The sequence below is a fragment of the Hevea brasiliensis genome, chromosome 9 (assembly GCF_030052815.1).
Source record: "Hevea brasiliensis isolate MT/VB/25A 57/8 chromosome 9, ASM3005281v1, whole genome shotgun sequence".
Taxonomy (NCBI): Eukaryota; Viridiplantae; Streptophyta; class Magnoliopsida; order Malpighiales; family Euphorbiaceae; genus Hevea; species Hevea brasiliensis.
The window spans coordinates 11,023,672-11,042,209 of NC_079501.1; the positions used below are offsets into that span (position 1 = coordinate 11,023,672).

General features: G+C 35.0%; 3 protein-coding genes across 4 annotated transcripts; 1 reads left to right on the top strand and 2 right to left on the bottom strand.

The window, feature by feature from the left end:
• Window positions 1-691: 691 nt before the first annotated feature.
• On the bottom strand, window positions 692-9,642 carry LOC110653552 (uncharacterized). 2 transcript variants are annotated; one of them, XM_021809247.2, is made up of 9 exons: window positions 9,585-9,642; window positions 9,300-9,514; window positions 9,158-9,210; window positions 8,847-9,009; window positions 7,953-8,041; window positions 4,246-4,378; window positions 3,468-3,560; window positions 2,017-2,119; window positions 692-1,419 (listed from the first exon to the last, which is right to left on the bottom strand). In XM_021809247.2, the coding sequence occupies exons 2-9, from the start codon at window positions 9,456-9,458 to the stop codon at window positions 995-997; spliced, it is 1,218 nt and encodes a 405-aa protein (XP_021664939.2). In that variant the 5' UTR covers window positions 9,459-9,514; window positions 9,585-9,642; the 3' UTR covers window positions 692-994. The 2 variants fall into 2 exon arrangements, with proteins under 2 accessions (XP_021664939.2, XP_058008831.1); XM_058152848.1 differs by lacking the exon at window positions 9,585-9,642 and having other exon boundaries at window positions 692-818; window positions 970-1,419; window positions 9,300-9,578.
• LOC110653553 (single-stranded DNA-binding protein WHY1, chloroplastic) lies at window positions 9,525-13,476 on the top strand. Its single transcript, XM_021809249.2, has 8 exons — window positions 9,525-9,529; window positions 9,763-10,121; window positions 10,245-10,345; window positions 10,431-10,523; window positions 11,220-11,314; window positions 11,762-11,835; window positions 12,429-12,517; window positions 13,221-13,476. The coding sequence occupies exons 1-8, from the start codon at window positions 9,525-9,527 to the stop codon at window positions 13,338-13,340; spliced, it is 936 nt and encodes a 311-aa protein (XP_021664941.2). The 3' UTR covers window positions 13,341-13,476.
• A 794-nt stretch (window positions 13,477-14,270) lies between these two features.
• On the bottom strand, window positions 14,271-18,332 carry LOC110653554 (ubiquitin-conjugating enzyme E2 2). Its single transcript, XM_021809251.2, has 6 exons — window positions 18,123-18,332; window positions 17,162-17,300; window positions 17,026-17,051; window positions 15,797-15,886; window positions 14,914-15,002; window positions 14,271-14,562 (listed from the first exon to the last, which is right to left on the bottom strand). The coding sequence occupies exons 2-6, from the start codon at window positions 17,284-17,286 to the stop codon at window positions 14,434-14,436; spliced, it is 459 nt and encodes a 152-aa protein (XP_021664943.2). The 5' UTR covers window positions 17,287-17,300; window positions 18,123-18,332; the 3' UTR covers window positions 14,271-14,433.
• Between the last annotated feature and the right edge of the window lie 206 nt (window positions 18,333-18,538).

Consider the following 18,538-nt stretch of genomic DNA (forward strand, 5'->3'; position numbering starts at 1 on the left):
GCGCAATTACACCCTACTATTCAGATTATCTATCAAACGTTTCGACCTAATTAACTCAATCACATTTTAATTAAGTCTAATTAAAAGAAATAAAAAAAATAAAATAAACACAAATTGCTTTAAATTTTTTTTATAAATTTTACTTGCAAAAAGTTTTGGAAATATTTTTATTAAAGCTTGCAAACGATAATTTTGAATTTTTTTTTTAAATTAAGGCTTGCAAAAAAACTTTTGATAACTGAAAAGGATATCCTTTCCAGTTAAGAAATCGAAATCCTTTTAAGTCCCATTCATGGGCCCAAACTCACCACAACTCCACTTGCGCAGACTTTGGGTTCACCAGGCCTACTCTTAACGCAAAGCTATTTTTTATGCAGGGGTTAGACTAGAACCCGAGATCGCACGGACCGTTACGTGGCTCTGATTCCAATTGAACCAAAAAAAATATCCTATCTAATCAAGACACTAAAATCCTCTTAAATTCCATCACGGGCTCAAACTTGAGTTAATAAAAGATGAAAAAACGTCATACATAGAATTTTTATTAATTTATTAATAAACTTATTGATAGCAAAATGTAGTTAAATAAACATAAAAGTATATATATATATATATATATATATATATATATATATATATTAAGTGAAAGTATTGTTGTTTCACATAAGATGTCTTATGCACAAAACAAAAGTACAAAAAAAAAAGTTAATTTTGAAAAATTAATAAAAATCAAACATCCAAATTAAGAATACATGGGTTCTTCATTCTCTGCTAATGCTTTTGAGGATACCATCTTTTTTTGGCCGCCAAGCATATTGCTTAAAAAAAAAAAAAAAAAAAACTAGAAATTTAACGGTAGCTAAAATCAAGTACTACATACAATAAAGCCATCATGAACAATAATTTCTTTGAGGTACAGAAGCTGCAGACAATAAGGAAAAAAAAAAAAAAAAAGAAAAGAAAACCTACGGCCTGTAAGTTCAATGAAGACGCATTAGCCCACAGACAGGCCGTTGGCGTCCTCTTTATATCCAGGATTAATCGTTGCAGGATCTCTATTTCCATTAGGACAGGTCCTCATGTTGTGTCCTTTTTCTCGACAAAAACGGCAGGTGTATGCTCTACGTCCAGCTAGCACAAAATCTTTCTTTGCATCAGTGCAGCCTGATTTTTTCCCCGTCAGTTTGGGGCAAGTCCTTCGATTATGGCCACTTTGATGACAAATTTTGCAGCTGTGATGCCTTCTAACTGTACCTTTATGATTACTTGTCCTCGACTTCAGGCATGTTCTTCTGTTATGGCCCTTTTCCCCACACAATCGGCATCGAAACTGCCAGTCTGTCAAGCTATCCCTAAGTTCTGGACAGTAGTGTTTTCGATGTCCTTCTCGTCCGCAGTGTCTGCAGTAAAATTTCGCTCCTGAATCATGAGAAGAAAAGGGTCAATGCATAAACCTACAAAAAGAAATGCAAAGTATTCATGTCACTCCAAAGAACATGCAGGAGACTGATCATAATTTAGTTCCCGATTCCTAAGGACATTAGTTCTGAAACAGAAAAAAAAACTTACACTCTTGTAGTCAGATTTGCACCGTTTGTACGCAAATCAAAATGACAGTTAAACAATCAAATAATTGTCAGTGAGGAAAACTTAATGATTAAATCATCAGCAATGCAGTTACTAAATAGAAGTAATATCTAAACTGTTCTTGGTTACAATTTTTCACACTACAGGTTTTCATCAAATCCAACAAGGGGATATTATTGCTTTCATCAATTTCATAAAACATCATAAATTGGATTATGCAATTACAGGTATAGTTCTGGATAATGGCAACAGATAAGTGCTACTCAATTCAATTCAGCTAAGTCTTTATCCCAAGAATTTGGGATCAATTATATGGATTATCTTTCTATATTCTAAACATTTTGGGTTCAATCCTCGAAATGTGCACAACAGATAAGTGCTAAATAATTGAAATCATAGCCAAAAGTTTTTTGTTGTTTGAATCATAACCTTTCATAGCAATGCTCCTCTTGCGTCGATTTTCTGGATCACTAAAGAAAGCTTTCAAAGTTTCAGAAGTATGTTTCCTTGCTGCAGCAGTCCCTTTGGCCTTCTGCATTGCATTATAAAGTGTATGATAAGCAAAAACCCATTATATTTTAATTAAGTTGAAAATTTAATATTTCAATACTTGCTCCTCCCAGATCATGAAATCATGCTGTAAACTTCCCATGCATCTTAATAATCAACTAGTTGTTCCCTATGTTTTCCTTCTACTATAGCAAGGGGTGCACATGGATTGGTTTGGACGGATTCGATGTATTTTGCCAAATCAAACCGAAAAAGTTGGTTTTGATAGTATTCAAAGCGAAATCAACAAATTAAATTACAAAATCACATATATTCGGTTTTTACAATAAGCAAGTTGGGTTTGGTTTGAGCAGTTTTTACTTATTTTAATGCTTTCTTGATTTTTATAATTCAATTCTTGTTGAACCTTTTTCATATACATATTATCATGCATTAATTGAAAAACAAAATATTAATTTAAGATGTACTATTTAGTAAAAATAAATAAGAATAAAAAGTAAAATAAAATTATTTGCGTATTTCTCTTTATATATATATATATATTTTTTTTTTTTTTGGTTTGAGTTTGATTTTTATTATGTCAACCCGAAACCCAAATGAAAAATTTGGTTTATAATTATTTTCAAACCATAACTAATATTTAAACATATAAAATCACTAATTTTGGTTTGGATTTATTCAGGTTGATCGGTTTGTCGGTTTCTTTACACGCACCTGCCTATAGGAACTTCAATAAGAAAACATAGCTATGTGCTAGCCACATAAAGGGATTCCAAGCAGGGTGATCTAACAGTTCTGATTTTTACCTGATATGAATAAAAAATGCAACATACAAAAATAAAATGGTAAACATAGATATTTCATATGTCTGCACATAATGTAAATGCAATCCTAACCTTAATATCTTTATTTTTTCAGCATGAGACCAAATCTATACATTCTCAATTTCATTTTATATCTAGTCTTTACCACCTTTGAGGCACATGGCTCCTGTGGTCTTAGTTATTTTGTTTGTGTTGAGGAACCAATAATACCAACTACAATATAAAACAGTAAAAAAATGTGAATATTTAGTTATCTGGTCCTTAGGCACATAGTCAAGATCTTTTTTATTTCATTTCTTCGTTAAAAAGCTATCATCTGATATCAAGACCCAACAATATGCAGCTATAATGTGACAAAATTATAAGCAATGGCTTTGGACTTCGTTCATTGTTACAGACTAAGGCCTACAGTAATCAATAGAAATAAAACGTCGATATTCATGACATAATTTGATGTTCTATAATGTTAAACAGATGAACATAGGGCCAATGCTTGAATGGAAAATATAAAATAAAAAATAACTAAAAAAATATTAAATTGTAGACCTTAATTGCAGCCACCCTTTGTGCATGAAGCTTAGGATTGCGATGGATAATCTTCATTCTTTTACTAAATAGTCCAGTTTTGGCATTGAGACTCTGTAATCATCCAACTAAACAAAGAAGATTAAAATCACGATCTGGCCAATTCAGAACTCCCTATGAGTACAAGAACCAGCCAGGACTATCACAAATGATAACAAAAGCCTCAGAGTTTGTAGATAATCACATCAATTGTCAGAAGATGAAGGATAAATACTTGAATGTATGCAATATTTAAAAGCAGGTCTTCAGGTCACTCATTATTGAAGTAATACACAACCTCCATATGTGCAGTATTAAGAAGTAAACACAATCACTTATCACTTGCATACCAATTGATTTTCTGTAACTTCTTCAATGCCCCTAATTAATATATAGTCCCTCCAATATTTATGCATGTTATTTGAGGACACAATAGTTGCAGGGTGACAAGCTTAAGGTTTCAGACCAACTCTTTCTTTTCTATATACCCAATTAGGTAAAGAAATTGACACAAGCAGAGAAGGGACAGGAACAGGAATATAGCAATACAACATTCAGGCAACTGCTCAATTGATGAGCATCCATGACATCTAATTTAACTTTATTTGCTAATGCACTACAAGACAAATCATGAATGAGATTGCACATCCCCATTTATAGTTTAGATTGCTTCTAACAAAACAAGAAAAATGACAAATATGCATCTGATGCATTTTAGCTTTTATATGGAACATGTCTTGGTAAGGTTGAAGCTACCAACTTTTAGTGATCGACTGATCTTCTGTCCAACTTCAGGAGGTGGTGATTGGTACACACGCTTAGATTTTTTCTTCATTTCCAGCTTTATTTCTAAATTGTCTACTTCATCATCATCCTTCACTTTGAGCGGAGAACTGAAAAGACAAAGAGGAAAAGAGGATCAGAATTCAGGATCATGCCTTGTCATCAATTGACCCAGATTTGAAAACAACTAAGGCAAACCAAAATCTGAAAACTATTTAAAACTGCTAAGCACATCAAGTAAGTCCAGCATACAATTCAAGAAAATGTATTTAGTTCACAGTAGCTTGAGGAGTAGGTAACAAGAGAGCTTCTTATCATTAGTTGAGATCCTTTACTGGTTAAAATATTGACAAATCAACATAAAAAACCTGATTCGTCACATCACAGTGGTCCACTCATATTTATATAGCACCTCTACATTACCACATATTACTGCAAAAAACATACTAATTCAACTCAACTATGCCTTTATCCCAAAAATTTGGAGTCGGCTATATGGATTCGCTTTTTCCACTCTAAACGATTTTGGGTTAAATCCTCAGAAATGTGTAATACTTCTAAGTTATGTTGTACTACTCTCCTCCAAGTCAATTTAGGTCTACCCATTTTTTTCTTTCTATCCTCTAACCTAATGTGCTCTACTTGTCTAACTGGAGCCTCCGTATGTCTACGCTTCACACGACCAAACCACCTTAATCTCCCTTCTCTCAACTTATCTTCAATTGGCACCACTCCTACTTTTTCTCTAATACTTTCATTACGGACTTTATCTAGTCTAGTATGGCCACTTATCCACCTTAACATTCTCATCTCTACAACTCTTAACTTAGATGCATACGACTCTTTCAGTGCCCAACACTCACTACCACATAACATAGCCGGTTTTATGGCTGTACGATAAAATTTTCCTTTTAATTTATTGAGAATCTTACGATCACATAAAACTCCCGTGACACGTCTCCACTTCAACCATCCGGCTTTAATCCTATGACTAACATCCTCCTCACATCCCCCATCTACTTGAAGGACTGAGCCTAGATATTTAAAGTGATTGCTTTGGAACAGTACCACTCCATTCAAACTAACTCCTTCCCTATCACCAGTTTGGCCTTCACTGAACTTGCAATGCATGTATTCTGTCTTCGTTCTACTTAACTTAAAACCCTTTGACTCTAGAGTACTTCTCCAAAGTTCTAGCTTCCTATTGACTCCTTCTCGTGTCTCATCTATCAGAACAATATCATCCACAAACATCATGCACCAAGGAATACTCTCTTGTATATGTTTCGTCAGTTCATCTAAAACTAATGTAAAAAGGTAAGGGCTTATGGCTGATCCTTGGTGTAATCCAATTGAGATCGAAAAATCTCTTGTGTCCCCTCTCACTGTGCGCACAATAGTAGTTGCTCCTTCATACATATCTTTCAATACTTGTATGTACCTAATAGATACCCTCTTTTGTTCTAACACATTCCATAAGACCTCTCTTGGAACACTATCATAAGCCTTCTCCAAATCAATAAAAACCATGTGTAGATCTTTCTTCACATCTCTATATTTCTCCATCAAGCTTCTAATGAGAAAGATCGCTTCTATAGTTGAACGACCCGACATGAAACCAAATTGATGGAGAGAGATAGAAGTATCATGACGTAGTCGATACTCCACAACTCTCTCCCACAACTTCATAGTATGGCTCATGAGTTTAATTCCCCTATAGTTTGAGCAACTCTGTATGTCTCCCTTATTTTAAAAAATAGGTACTAAAATACTCTTCCTCCATTCATCAGGCATTTTCTTTGAGTTTAGAATCTTATTAAATAATTTAGTTAACCATGCCACTCCCATATCTCCCAAATACTTCCACACTTCAATTGGTATTTCATCGGGTCCACAGGCTTTACCCACTTTCATTCTCTTAAGTGCTTCCTTTACTTCTAAAGATCTAATCATTCTAGTATAATTTACATTCTTTTCTATTGTTCTATAATCTATATTCACGCTATTTCCATTTTGACTATTATTAAAGAGATCATTAAAATAATTTCTCCATCTTTCTTTAATGTCCTCATCTTTCACCAACACTTTTCCTTCTTTATACTTAATGCACCTAACTTGATTGAGATCTTGACATTTCCTTTCTCTACTCCTTGCTAATCTATAAATATCTTTCTCCCCTTCTTTAGTTCCAAGTTTCTCATATAAGTTTTCAAAGGCCTGTGCTCTTACTTAACTAACTGCCTTTTTTGCCTCTTTCTTTGCTATCTTGTACTGTTCATATGCCTCATTATTATCACATTTAGGTAATTTCTTATATCATTCCCTTTTTCTCTTCACTGCCTTTTGTACTTCCTCATTCCACCACCATCTCTCTTTTGAGGGTGGTCCATGTCCTTTAGACTCTCCAAGTACTTTTCTAGCTACTTTTCTAATCTTTGATGCCATCTGTATCCACATATCATTGGCCTCCATATCTAGCTTCCATACTTCGGACTCGAGAAGCTCATTTTTGAACTTCACTTGCTTTACTCATTTGAACTCCCACCACTTTGTTCGAGCTATACTATTTCTTCTGACCTTACTTGAATTGTTCCTAAACTTGACATCCAAGACCACCAACCTATGTTGACTTGTTAAAGCCTCTCCTGGAATGACCTTGCAATCCTTGCATAGATCTCTATTTGTCTTCCTGGTTAAGAGGAAGTCGATTTGGCTTCTATGTTGCCCACTTTTGAAAGTCACTAAATGTAACTCTCTTTTTATAAAGTAGGTATTTGCTAGTATTAGGTCGTATACCATAGCAAAATCCCGGATGTTTTTTCCCTCCTCATTTCAACTGCCAAAACCAAAACCTCCATGAACATTCTCATAACTTTGCCTATCACTTCTTACATGTCCATTCAAATCTCCACCAATGAAAACATTCTCTTCATTCGGTATGCTTTGCATTAAATCATCCATATCTTCCCAAAACCTTTGTTTACTCTCACTGTCTAGTCCTATTTGTGGGACATAAGCACTAACTATATTTATTGTTTCTCCTTCTAGTACTAGCTTTACTAGTATAATTCTATCTCCTACTCTTTTCACAGCTACTACTGCGTCTTTCAATGTTCTGTCTATGATTATACCCACTCCGTTCTTGTTTCTCTCATTTCCGGCAAACCACAGTTTATACCCTGAATTACCCACTTCCTTACTTTTCTCTCCTACCCATTTAGTCTCCTGAATGCAAGCAATATTCACCCTTCTCCTTTCCAAGGTATCCACAAGCTCCATTAATTTTCCTGTAAGTGATCCAACATTCCAAGTACCAACCCTGATCCTCCTCCTATCCTGCTCCTTCCTAATTGGTCTCCTTCTATGATAGCTTCTATTGTTTTCTATGTCTATCTTGTGTTCTGTTCCACTATTTGTTCTACTATCTGTCCTATGGACTAACTTCTTTACCCACACCCGTCCATGATGTGGGAACCCTTTCTCACTTAACACCACACCTGGACGCCGGCATGGCGGGTCACTTTCGGTGAATGCCCTACAGTTGGCTTGTTTAACATATGTATGCTTAAAAAGACTATCAGCTTTTATATAGTTACTGACAACAGGTAAAAGCAAAAAGGAAGAAAGATGTGAATTTGGCAAACCAAGAAATATGCGAGTCATGAGCAGATGTTGAGGAGTTACATTGAGCGAGCTTTCTCCCATGGTTGCTCATCAATTGACTCTTCCCATATGACACAATCACCCAAACACTGACGGCAAGTCATTATACCCTGTTGTGATTGGTAACAATCAAATAAGTGAAAATAAAAGGAAAAAAAAATTATGCCTTATATAGTGAAGATATATGTCGTTTTAATTTACAACCAGACAAAATAATCAGTAAGACGTCATGCATCGAAGATCCCATAGGCAGTTAATGAAGGGAACCAAATCCCCAAGGAAAAAAACGAGAAAGGCACAGAAATAGTAAGCCAAATTCATCCAATTCCATGTGCATTCCAAAAAGAAAGGAAAAGGATATTAATTGAACTTATTTGAATGGTGCCTGGCACGAGGCACTGTCAAAGCATTAATATGAAAGCTGTGAGCATGTGGTATCATCTAGAAAATTCTTGTAACTTACAACTGAATTCAGAACTATTAGCGTTCCAGTTCTGTGATACTTTGGCTAGATAAATTCTAGTGAAGTTAGTACGAGATCCCTATCCTGCTTGTGACTTTCATCTGTATAGGTGATGCATTCACTCAGGTTAGGAACCAAGAATCCTTACATCAGCCTATTTTGACCATATATTTAGCATTTGCACTATATGATATAAGCGTTTGGTTCCCTACTTGACTAGATGAAGGGAGCAATGGTACTTGCAAGAAAGTAGAGGCAGAGAGGGTATGGTGTAAACTAGAAGAAAGTCTTCCAAAAGAAACTAGGAATTAACAACATTCTTTTTTGTGGGAAGCAGTAGCAGAAAACGATTCCCGACGTTTCTGTAAAAGAGGATGATTTACTACAGAACCATAGGCATAGAGAATTGGGTAATGTCGCTGAATTTTTAAATGAGGATGAGAAGCACGTACCTTTCCATTACATTGAGAACAATCTAATCTTGATCTTTCGATTCCACACTCTGTACATGGAGTATAACCTCTCCCCCTGCAACTAGGGCAAGGAAGCTCTCTAATATACTGACCATTTGGACCAAACCAAGATCTTGGTTTAGATGCACCATAGATAGAATTCCTGAAATTGAATTTGTGGGCATTAGATGTCACATCCCCAAGGTCTCAATACTCAAAGAAACGGCTAATCTTGCTCTATCAAAACAACAGAGCAATTAACCAAGAAAACAAGAGAGAAAGAGAATTATAGGAACTGAGAAAGCATCAACCTTGGCTTGAGATCAGCCTCAAGTCCCAGTAACTCTTCTGAAGGATCATAACCCTATTACCATATGAAAAAAAAATATATTAAAAAATAAAAGTTTTCATAAATATCTGCATACGAAGGAGAGAGAGAGAGAGAGAGAGTGCCTGGCTTTGTTTGGAAATGGAGTCATTGTTTGAGCAGTAAATTACAGGCGAGACGAAGCTAATATATCTCTTGGAGTGAAATAAAATCAAGAAGCGGGTGTTCCTCCTGTGCCTCAATTGAGGAACCAGAAAACCAAGCGAGCTACAGATTGAGGACATCTGAGTGTTGTATTAACGTTGAAGAATTCGCAGTGCAGGGAGAAATCTGCAAAAATCTGAAAGATAATGGCGTGAAAAATATATTTGCAAAATGGAGGTGAAAGAAGTAAGATGAAGCCTGCGTACTGTTGTTGCACTTGGCAGTAGCTTGAGGAACAGAGAGCCAGACCCCTTGCCTGCTACCGTTGCATAGGACATGTGGTCCTAGATAAGCCACGAAACAAATTGCAGGTGTCAATCAAACAGTAGTTTAGTTACATGGAGAGTGGGTCGGGTCTCACAAGGAAGGCGGGTTTTACTAAAGCGAACCTAAACACTGCGTTTTGAGGGTCTATAAAAATCATAGTCCACCTCTGGCACGAAACGGGACAGAGAGAGCAAAAATGGTGCAGCTACACTTGCTATCTCCCCAACTCAGTACACAAAACCCTAAACTATTCAGTCGTCAATCAGTACCCTTTCACCAATCCTTTCGGCCAACTGCATTTAACCCCAAAATCTATACTCTTTCTCCAACCAAAACCTCTGACACCACAAAGAGTAAGCTCGCTGTGAAGGGCCGTCAGTCGGAGTTCTATGAGCAGCAGAGGTTCAACTCTTCCCGTTCTTCTTCCACCACCGATACATCTTATGTTCCGCATTCGCCGTCGGCATCTGCAGGAGGTAATTCACTCTTCTCACCTTCTTATTTTGTAGGTCGCTTTGGAACTTTGGATGGGATAAGGAGATTTTTTTTTTTTTTCTTGTCTGAAAATGTAGTTATTGGGTTGTTTTTTTATTGTATAGTTGGAGAATTGCCGCCTAGGGTTTTTGTTGGCCATTCAATATACAAAGGGAAGGCTGCTCTTACTGTGGAACCTCGAGCACCGGAGTTCGCGGCATTAGATGTATGTTCAATAATCTAATCTTTTACTCATTCTAGTGGTGAAGCAGTTTTATGTACTGTAAGTGATACTTTGGTATCTTGTGCAGTCTGGGGCATTTAAACTAGCCAAGGAAGGTTTTGTTCTGTTACAATTTGCGCCTGCAGCTGGTGTACGCCAGTATGACTGGAGCAGAAAGCAGGTAACATAGATGATAAAATCCAGTAGATTTTGTGGGAAAGCCGATTGATGGACTATAGCAGGAAATTGCCTTCTTTTTTATTCACACACTCTTGCAGTGGTTGTAGATAGGAGAGAGAACAATGCATTATCATATCTGGTTTTTTGTTAGGTGTTTGTTTAAGTTTTTAAACTCCAAATTTTAGGAAAAAGCATGGATGACTGTATATAGATTACACATCTTCAAGAAAACATTTGGAGCCAATTTTTTTATTGATAGATTATGTTACTGATGTAAACTAGAAGTCTAGAAATCTCTTTAGATTTTGTTTTTCAAAAGAATATTTTTTATGAAATAAATCCTCTCTCTCTCTCTCTCTCTCTCTCTCTCTCTCTCTCTCTCTATATATATATATATATATATATATATATATATATCTGTGTGTGTGTGGTTACCTTTCATATTTGACCACTCATTGTGGTCCAAATACCTCTGAATGATTTATTTTCTACATTGAATTTCCTATCAGGTTTAAAGTTAGACTAATTTCACTTGTGCAGGGTCCAGTTCAAACTTGAAATGTTTTTATGAAAAGTTTAGTATAAGATCTTTCACCATAGAAATATGATAAAATAGTTTTCTTAACTTTCGACATGCTAACAATTTTCCTTCAATTTCTGTTTGAATAACTTTGTGTTTGATATTTCACGACTTTAGGTGTTCTCATTATCAGTGACAGAAATTGGGACTCTAATCAGCCTTGGTGCTAGAGATTCGTGTGAATTTTTCCATGATCCTAATAAGGGAAAAAGGTATTATCCAATTTTTATGAGCTAAATTAGTAAATTTCAACTTGGAGGTTGGACATAACCTTTTGAAGTTGCTTATCAACTCCTCTTCCATTGCATTTGCTTGTGTACTGACAAGGAGTTGCCACTGCTATCTGTAAATGCAATTGTCATTCATTTATAGCATAATGGTATTGAGCCATCAACTCAACTTGTGGATTTTTCTGACCTGTCAACAACAGACCAGCCGACACATCTATCATGCATTTATTTGGCCTTTGAAGGCACTAATACTTTTCAGTACAAATTCAATTCCTACTTGTAGTCATAGCCACAGAGAAAATCGACATGGTTCTCATCTCCTCTATTGCTATTGTGTTTCATATGAGAATTCTAGGATGTATTTGTCACCTACTAATATTGTGTTTCAATGAGTATATGAATTCTAACAACATTGTTGGAATTTTGCAGTGAAGAAGGCAAGATCAGGAAGGTGTTGAAGGTAGAGCCACTCCCAGATGGTTCTGGCCACTTCTTTAACCTCAGTAACCTTCTTTTCTCTAAATTCTTGAGAGTGAATGCCAAATATTTTTTTATTTGGATGCCATTTGTGAATGTGATTCAGCAATTTAGAATTTGGTGTCTTGAAATATTGGGATTTTAAAGTATCTGAGTACAATATTAGGGTGAAGTAACATCCTTATTCAAATAAGAGTTTGCCTGTTTATTTCCATTATAAAATTCAAACTTCTTAAGTTTTTTGTAATATTTAGTGTATGTTAGTTGAAACTGGAGTAAAGTTGTAGGAGTCTATTTACTTTGATTTATTTATCTATCTTAATGTTTTGACAATGGTAATCATGTTTGAGTGCTTCTTAAATCCAAATTCATTAAATTTTTTAATTTGAATTGAAGTAGTTCTATTAAGAAAGAAAAGAAAGTGCAAGAAATTTAATTAAGAGAGAAGAGAAAGCTGATGCACAAACAAAACCTTTTTTAGTACTAAGGATTGAAGAATCCCATTTTTGCAAATGGTAATTGAGTATGTTATAAGTGGCTGATTTAAAATTTGAAGGGAAAACTATCTTGTTTGTCTAACTGTGTTCTGTATGTGCTTTTTGTGGCGGCATTCATGAAGGTGTTCAAAACAAACTTCTGAATATGGATGAAAGCATTTACATTCCCATTACAAGGGCAGAATACACCGTCCTCACCTCAGCTTTTAACGTAAGTTACAACTCTGGCTCTCTTTTTATATATATGTATATATATACGTCTGTGTGTATGTATGTATGTATCTTTTTCTGTCACACTCATGCACCCTGCAATTGCAAAAAGAGATCTGGTAACGACTTCTTGCCTATGTTAAACTGCAATGCAATGATCATGGTGAGAATTAGCTGTGTCATTTAAGTTGCATCATTGTCGCTAATCTCTGTAGTAGTAAATGAATTAAACAGATAACATGCAAAATGAAAAAGAATACATGGATAGTTGGTTATTAAAAAAATCAAGTTTGTTGTTACATTGGTCTTTCAAAATAGAGTCAAGCATCATCTATTTGAAAAACCAGTATATATAAACATGAAATTCTGTTTTTCAGTTTTCTTAGAGAACTCTTTCAAAAAAGTACCATAATTTTCCATAAGTGAAAAGGACCTAAATAATCATCATCTAGCACCAATATGGCGATGGTAAACTCAGTATTTAGTGTACATGATGTATTGCTTTTAGCATGGTTTCTTAAACCTTGTTTTCTTTTATTGATTGGAGAAATCTTGTTTCTTTTGTATCATTTTTTTAATTGTTTGGGTTTTGAACCTATAACCCCCCCAACTGCAATTACTGGCTGATATTAATACCAATGGATTCATCTCTAGTTGGTATGTGAGTTGCTTTTTCTAACCCATTGATCTTGTTATTTCTGTAGTATATCTTACCATACCTGCTAGGTTGGCATGCCTTCGCAAATTCTATCAAACCAGATGACCATAGCCGTGTGAACAATGCAAGTCCAAGGTATGGGGGGGACTATGAATGGAGCAGGTAGTGAACATCGCAAGGATGCCTGCAAGAATAGTGCCTAAGCTGTATTTTACGTTTTTTTCCCCCCAAACTCTTTTGCATCAAATTCGTTGGTTAGGAGAATCTTCCTAGGAATTTTGATGAATTCCAAATTTTCCTTAGTTGAGCAGTCGTGTGATAGTTTGTCTTGCACATGATTGGTTGCCATTTTTAAGTTTGTTAATAATTAATTTTATGAGATGAATGATTATTTTATATTATAATATCTATAAAACAAGTAACTTACTACTAAAAAATTAAAATGAAATGGACTAAGATTATTTGAAATATTCACGTCGTGGGTATTTTTGAAATATAAAAAGAATTCATAAAAAATTAATGGATTATAATTTATTTTTTGCCAACCAAATGAGAGATTTATGCTAAATTCATAGACTTTGCCAAATCCATCATAAACTTCTACCGCGAATGGTTTGGTTTTTCGGTTTAATTTTTTTTGTTTATGCTAATTAGGATTTACTTTTCAGCTAACGAATTGACTACAAATAGTCTTAACTAGAGATATTATATTCAAAAGGTTAAATGCTTTCAAAAGTTTTCCCACCGTACATACTTTAATTACATTGATAGCAAAATTATAGTCTTTTTTTTTTAATTAAAAAGAGGTTTAAAAATTCATTCAACTAAATATACTTGCTGAAAATTCATAACAAGGTACACAAGTTGCAGGTGCCCATCAAAAGCGATGGTGAATCTCTCTTAAACTGTTTAAATTCATGAATTCCATTTTGTTCCTTGAACCTTTCTTTCCATCTTCTTTAGCCAAAAAGACATGCAAACATTGTCCCTGCTAGGCTAGTTAGACTCTGTTTCGGAGGAAGCAGAGAAACAATGAAAAGAAAATTATGTCCTCTCTTCTCTTTTCAAAACGTAAACTGCAAACAGAGAGGCAACATAAGCAAGTACAAGAAACATTGCAATAGAACGGCCAAACATCCATCCTTATAAGCCTAGTAGCAACCATATAACAACGGGTATAGACAACCACAAATTCAAGTTCAATGTTATTTAAATAACGCAGGGGACAATTTTCAAGTTCTTCTGCCAAACTAGGAGAACTAGTCAGCAGTCCAACTCTGCTCAACAATTTCCCGTACTCTCCTATTATATTCGCGCTTGTTCTCACTAAACATCCGTGCAGCTTCTGAATTTGCAGGGGAGTTTGGATTTGGGTCACAGAGCAATGACTACAATAAAACAATAATCATTCAATTAATTACCTTCAAATAGTCAGAAAATTTGTGTGCCTATACTTTGATAAATAGTAAAACACAAGGATGAAAAAAAAAACTAACAGCACATCCAAGTGAGAGACGCCAACACACGACTTGGTGCAACAGTAATGATTGAGAAGAAAAGAAAAACTTTGACTATACTTTTATCAGGTAAGGGGCGTAGAGCTCTAAATTGTGACTTGATGTTTGGAAGATAATATACTTGTATTGAAGAAAATTCTTTTGAAATCTGTCCTCATTATTACTTGCATTCAGTGGATCATTGAATTACTACAAAACAATTATTTAGATATAATTTATTACCTGGATTGATGTGAGTATGGCTGCCACATCATAAATAGGACTCCACTGATTTTGTAGGATGTCCAAACAAATGCTTCCATCCGCATAAACTGAAGAAAAAGGCCAATTGAAGAACTTAGAACCAAAAACCAATGACTAACATGAAACAAATCTCTCATATCCCATATTATAGATATGCATTATGCAAGTAATTAGTAATTATAAACAATTAAGGCAACTGGTAACAATTATATATAATTGACTTTTGTTTTTAATTATATTTATGTTTAATATATTTTATTTAACTAAATAGTTATTTTATTAATAAATATTTTTCTATTATTTTATTATTCTAATATTCTATTATTAATTTTAATTGTGACAAAATGCTAACACAGTTAAATAAATAAATTTTTCTCAACCACCACTCTTTCACCCCTTTTAATCTAGAACGAGGTTTAGGAGTTAACCATTAAACCCCAAAGATTCAAAGCAACCAAACATGGTTAAAGGGGATTAACAGTTAAGGGGTAACTGTTAACCCCTTTTAACCTCAATCAAAACGCACCCTTAAAGTTGCCACTTGATATAGAACTTTTTCTATTTTGAAAATAGAAAACAAAATAAGACGTAAAAATATAAATAAACATAACATGTATGCCCAGACAACCCCACCTGTAAACGTAAAATATATGCCTAGACAACTTCAATTGCTCATGGACACTCACACATTGACAAAAGATCAGAGAGGTGAAACAAGCCCAAAAGAAAGTATGTAAATAGACAAAATATCAGCATTTTTCAGGGATATGCATGCAGTTCTCACTCATCCAAATTAAATGAATCATTATTGGAAATTGGGATGTTAAAAGATGGGAGAAAGTTCTGCTTGCGTCCAACTTACTATTTGGATGGAACATTCTAGAAACAAAACGAACTGTTGGGGGCTTATTCGGATAATCTTCGGTAAACTGAAGTGTCAATTTAAATGTACCTGAACAACTTGAAGACATAAAGATATGAGTTTTCTAGACATATAAGAACCATTTATGAAATTAAAAATGCCTCATGACAATATCACCATGAAAGATAATTTCCAACTTTAACACAATGACACTTTATCAAATCTTAAAGTTACTAAGCATCAAGCAAAGACTGCTCTCAAATTAAAATTGCTAACAGATCTCAGTGAGCTGCATCAAAGAAGCGGAAATCAAGTATCAAATATATCACTCTAACAAATTAGAACAAGTAAGGAACATCAATATTATTAAATCTGCATCTTAATAAGAGGTTGATGGACACTACTGCACCTAAGTTAAATTGGTATTTATTTGAATCACTAAATGAATGTAACCACCAACCAGTAATTAGATTATGTTGGCGGTAAACACTGGGGGTATGTCGGTCGTAGCTGAATGCAGGTTGCAAAAGTGAAGCTTAGATAAGTAAAGAATGATGGTGAAATAGCACAACTAATTTTCCTGATCTTGGTCCAAGTGAATATCTATGTATTATAAAATTAAGGGACAATAAGCAGTCTAATGCAGGGATCAAAACCTAGAGAACAACTGAAGGAGATACCCAGTCTAATGGTGTAAGTAAGATCAAAGGGCAATAAGTTACCATCCAGCACATACATGACATGATGGTTTAGCATCTAGCAAAATCCTTGAATGTAAAGTAGAAAAACAAGCTAAGAATATGGCAAAAAGATAGAAAGAAAAACCTAAAGCAACTAACTGTCTAGATACTAGATACTAAATCATAAATTCAACAACAATAATCTCCGAATAGATCATGGGCATAATAGCATCTAAATTAGAAAAATCAATTTTATAACCTGAGACAACGGTAAACAATACAGAAACAAATAAAATAAAATAAACAAAAGCACAACTGACCATTAGCAAAACTTTTTAAAACATGTGCTAGCAATAACTAACAAATAGCACATTATGTGTTTTGGGTTGCCATGAGACAATATGTGTTGAGGGTTGAACATAGGCAAGACAATGATATCATCAAGATGCAACCCACATCACTCAACATTTCCCAAATAAAACATGAAAATAGGCTGCAAATACAAAAATGTCCCCTTCAAGTCAGATTATATAGAAGAGTTGATTTTACCTCCATCCCATGGGGTGTCATCAGGCCTGCAATATGACAAAGGGCATAAGCAACTTAATTGTACAATTATCCAAAATCGTTTAGATCAATGGAAAAGTAAAAAGCTAATCAGAAATCATTTCTTCTCTTGACATACCCAAATATAACAGCATTCCACAGCACAATATTGTTGTCTTGAGGAGCACCACTAATCCCTGCAGGAGGATCTTGTTGCAACCTCTTAAAATCCCTCATCAGTCTCTTCCTTGCTGGGGTTGACATCCTCACCTCACCTCCTGTAAATTCAAGAGATCAACAACCCAAACAATTTAACTCAGATTCACACACACAATAGACAACAGGACGCTTCAGTTAACTAACTCACAGTGATTTGTTTGGCTTATTTATAACCCAAAACATGTCAAACTTAAGGTGCAACAATGTAAAAGGTCGATGAGAAGCAGCAACAGTTATGCCACCAATTATCAAAAACCTGGTTCCAGTCAAGCTAATTTTGCAAGACTAACATCCATCAACCAAACTATAAACATTTTCCACTAAAATGTAATTAGATAAATATATAATATTCAATTTACAACTCGAAGTATGTTTTCCGTGGGACATACCAACATACACAGCACCGCAGAATGAGAATCCACAAAGTTCTAGTCCAGAAAAAAAAAAAAGGAGGGGGGAGAGGGGGGGATAAGCTTATACATGCCTGCCTCAAATTCACGATCCCAATACAAACTTTATAAATCACAGTGATTAAACGATGAATTCATCAGCTCAAATAATTCGCACCAATATTGAAAAATGAAGACCCTAAAAACTGAAAGCCAAGAATCTCAACCAAGGTAAAAGCAAACATAATTTCACCCAAGAACTTAATTCCTAATTACCACCGCAAACACAAAACCTTAGATCCAGAAAAGGGTACTTCCATATCCGCCAAATGCAGCGATCAAACACCCGATGCCTAAATAAATTTACCAATCAAAACTAGGGTTTCCCCTCATCCAACACCACAAAACAACCTACTCTATCGAACACAAAATTCGAATATCAAACTATAAATTAAAGCAAAATGAAAAGATCCCAGTGCACAAGAAACTCACCCGTCAAGAAACGCGGCGAGAAAGCACTGATTCACCCGAAATGAAACCTTGGTCGGCCCTCGTTATTAAATTCTTTGATAAGAAACAAACAGAAAAATCAAATATTAGAGGAAAATATCCATGGCGAAGGATGGACCGAGTGAATAAATGGAGAACGAAAACCTCAGGAGAAGATTTTATTGAGTGATAGAATTAATTATTAAAGAAGGGAATCGCAGTTGGGCGGCTCATGTCAGCGGTCCCAATGGGTCACCCCCTTTCCCCCTCTTTTATGGCCAAATCGCTCGCTAAAGACGTACGTACCAAGCCCCCACCCTTCTCCCTCCTTTTTTTGGCAAATTAGTTCAATGTATCTTCTTGTCTCTATTATTTTGCTATACGGTGACGTATAGGATACGCAAATATTTGGGTTGGGT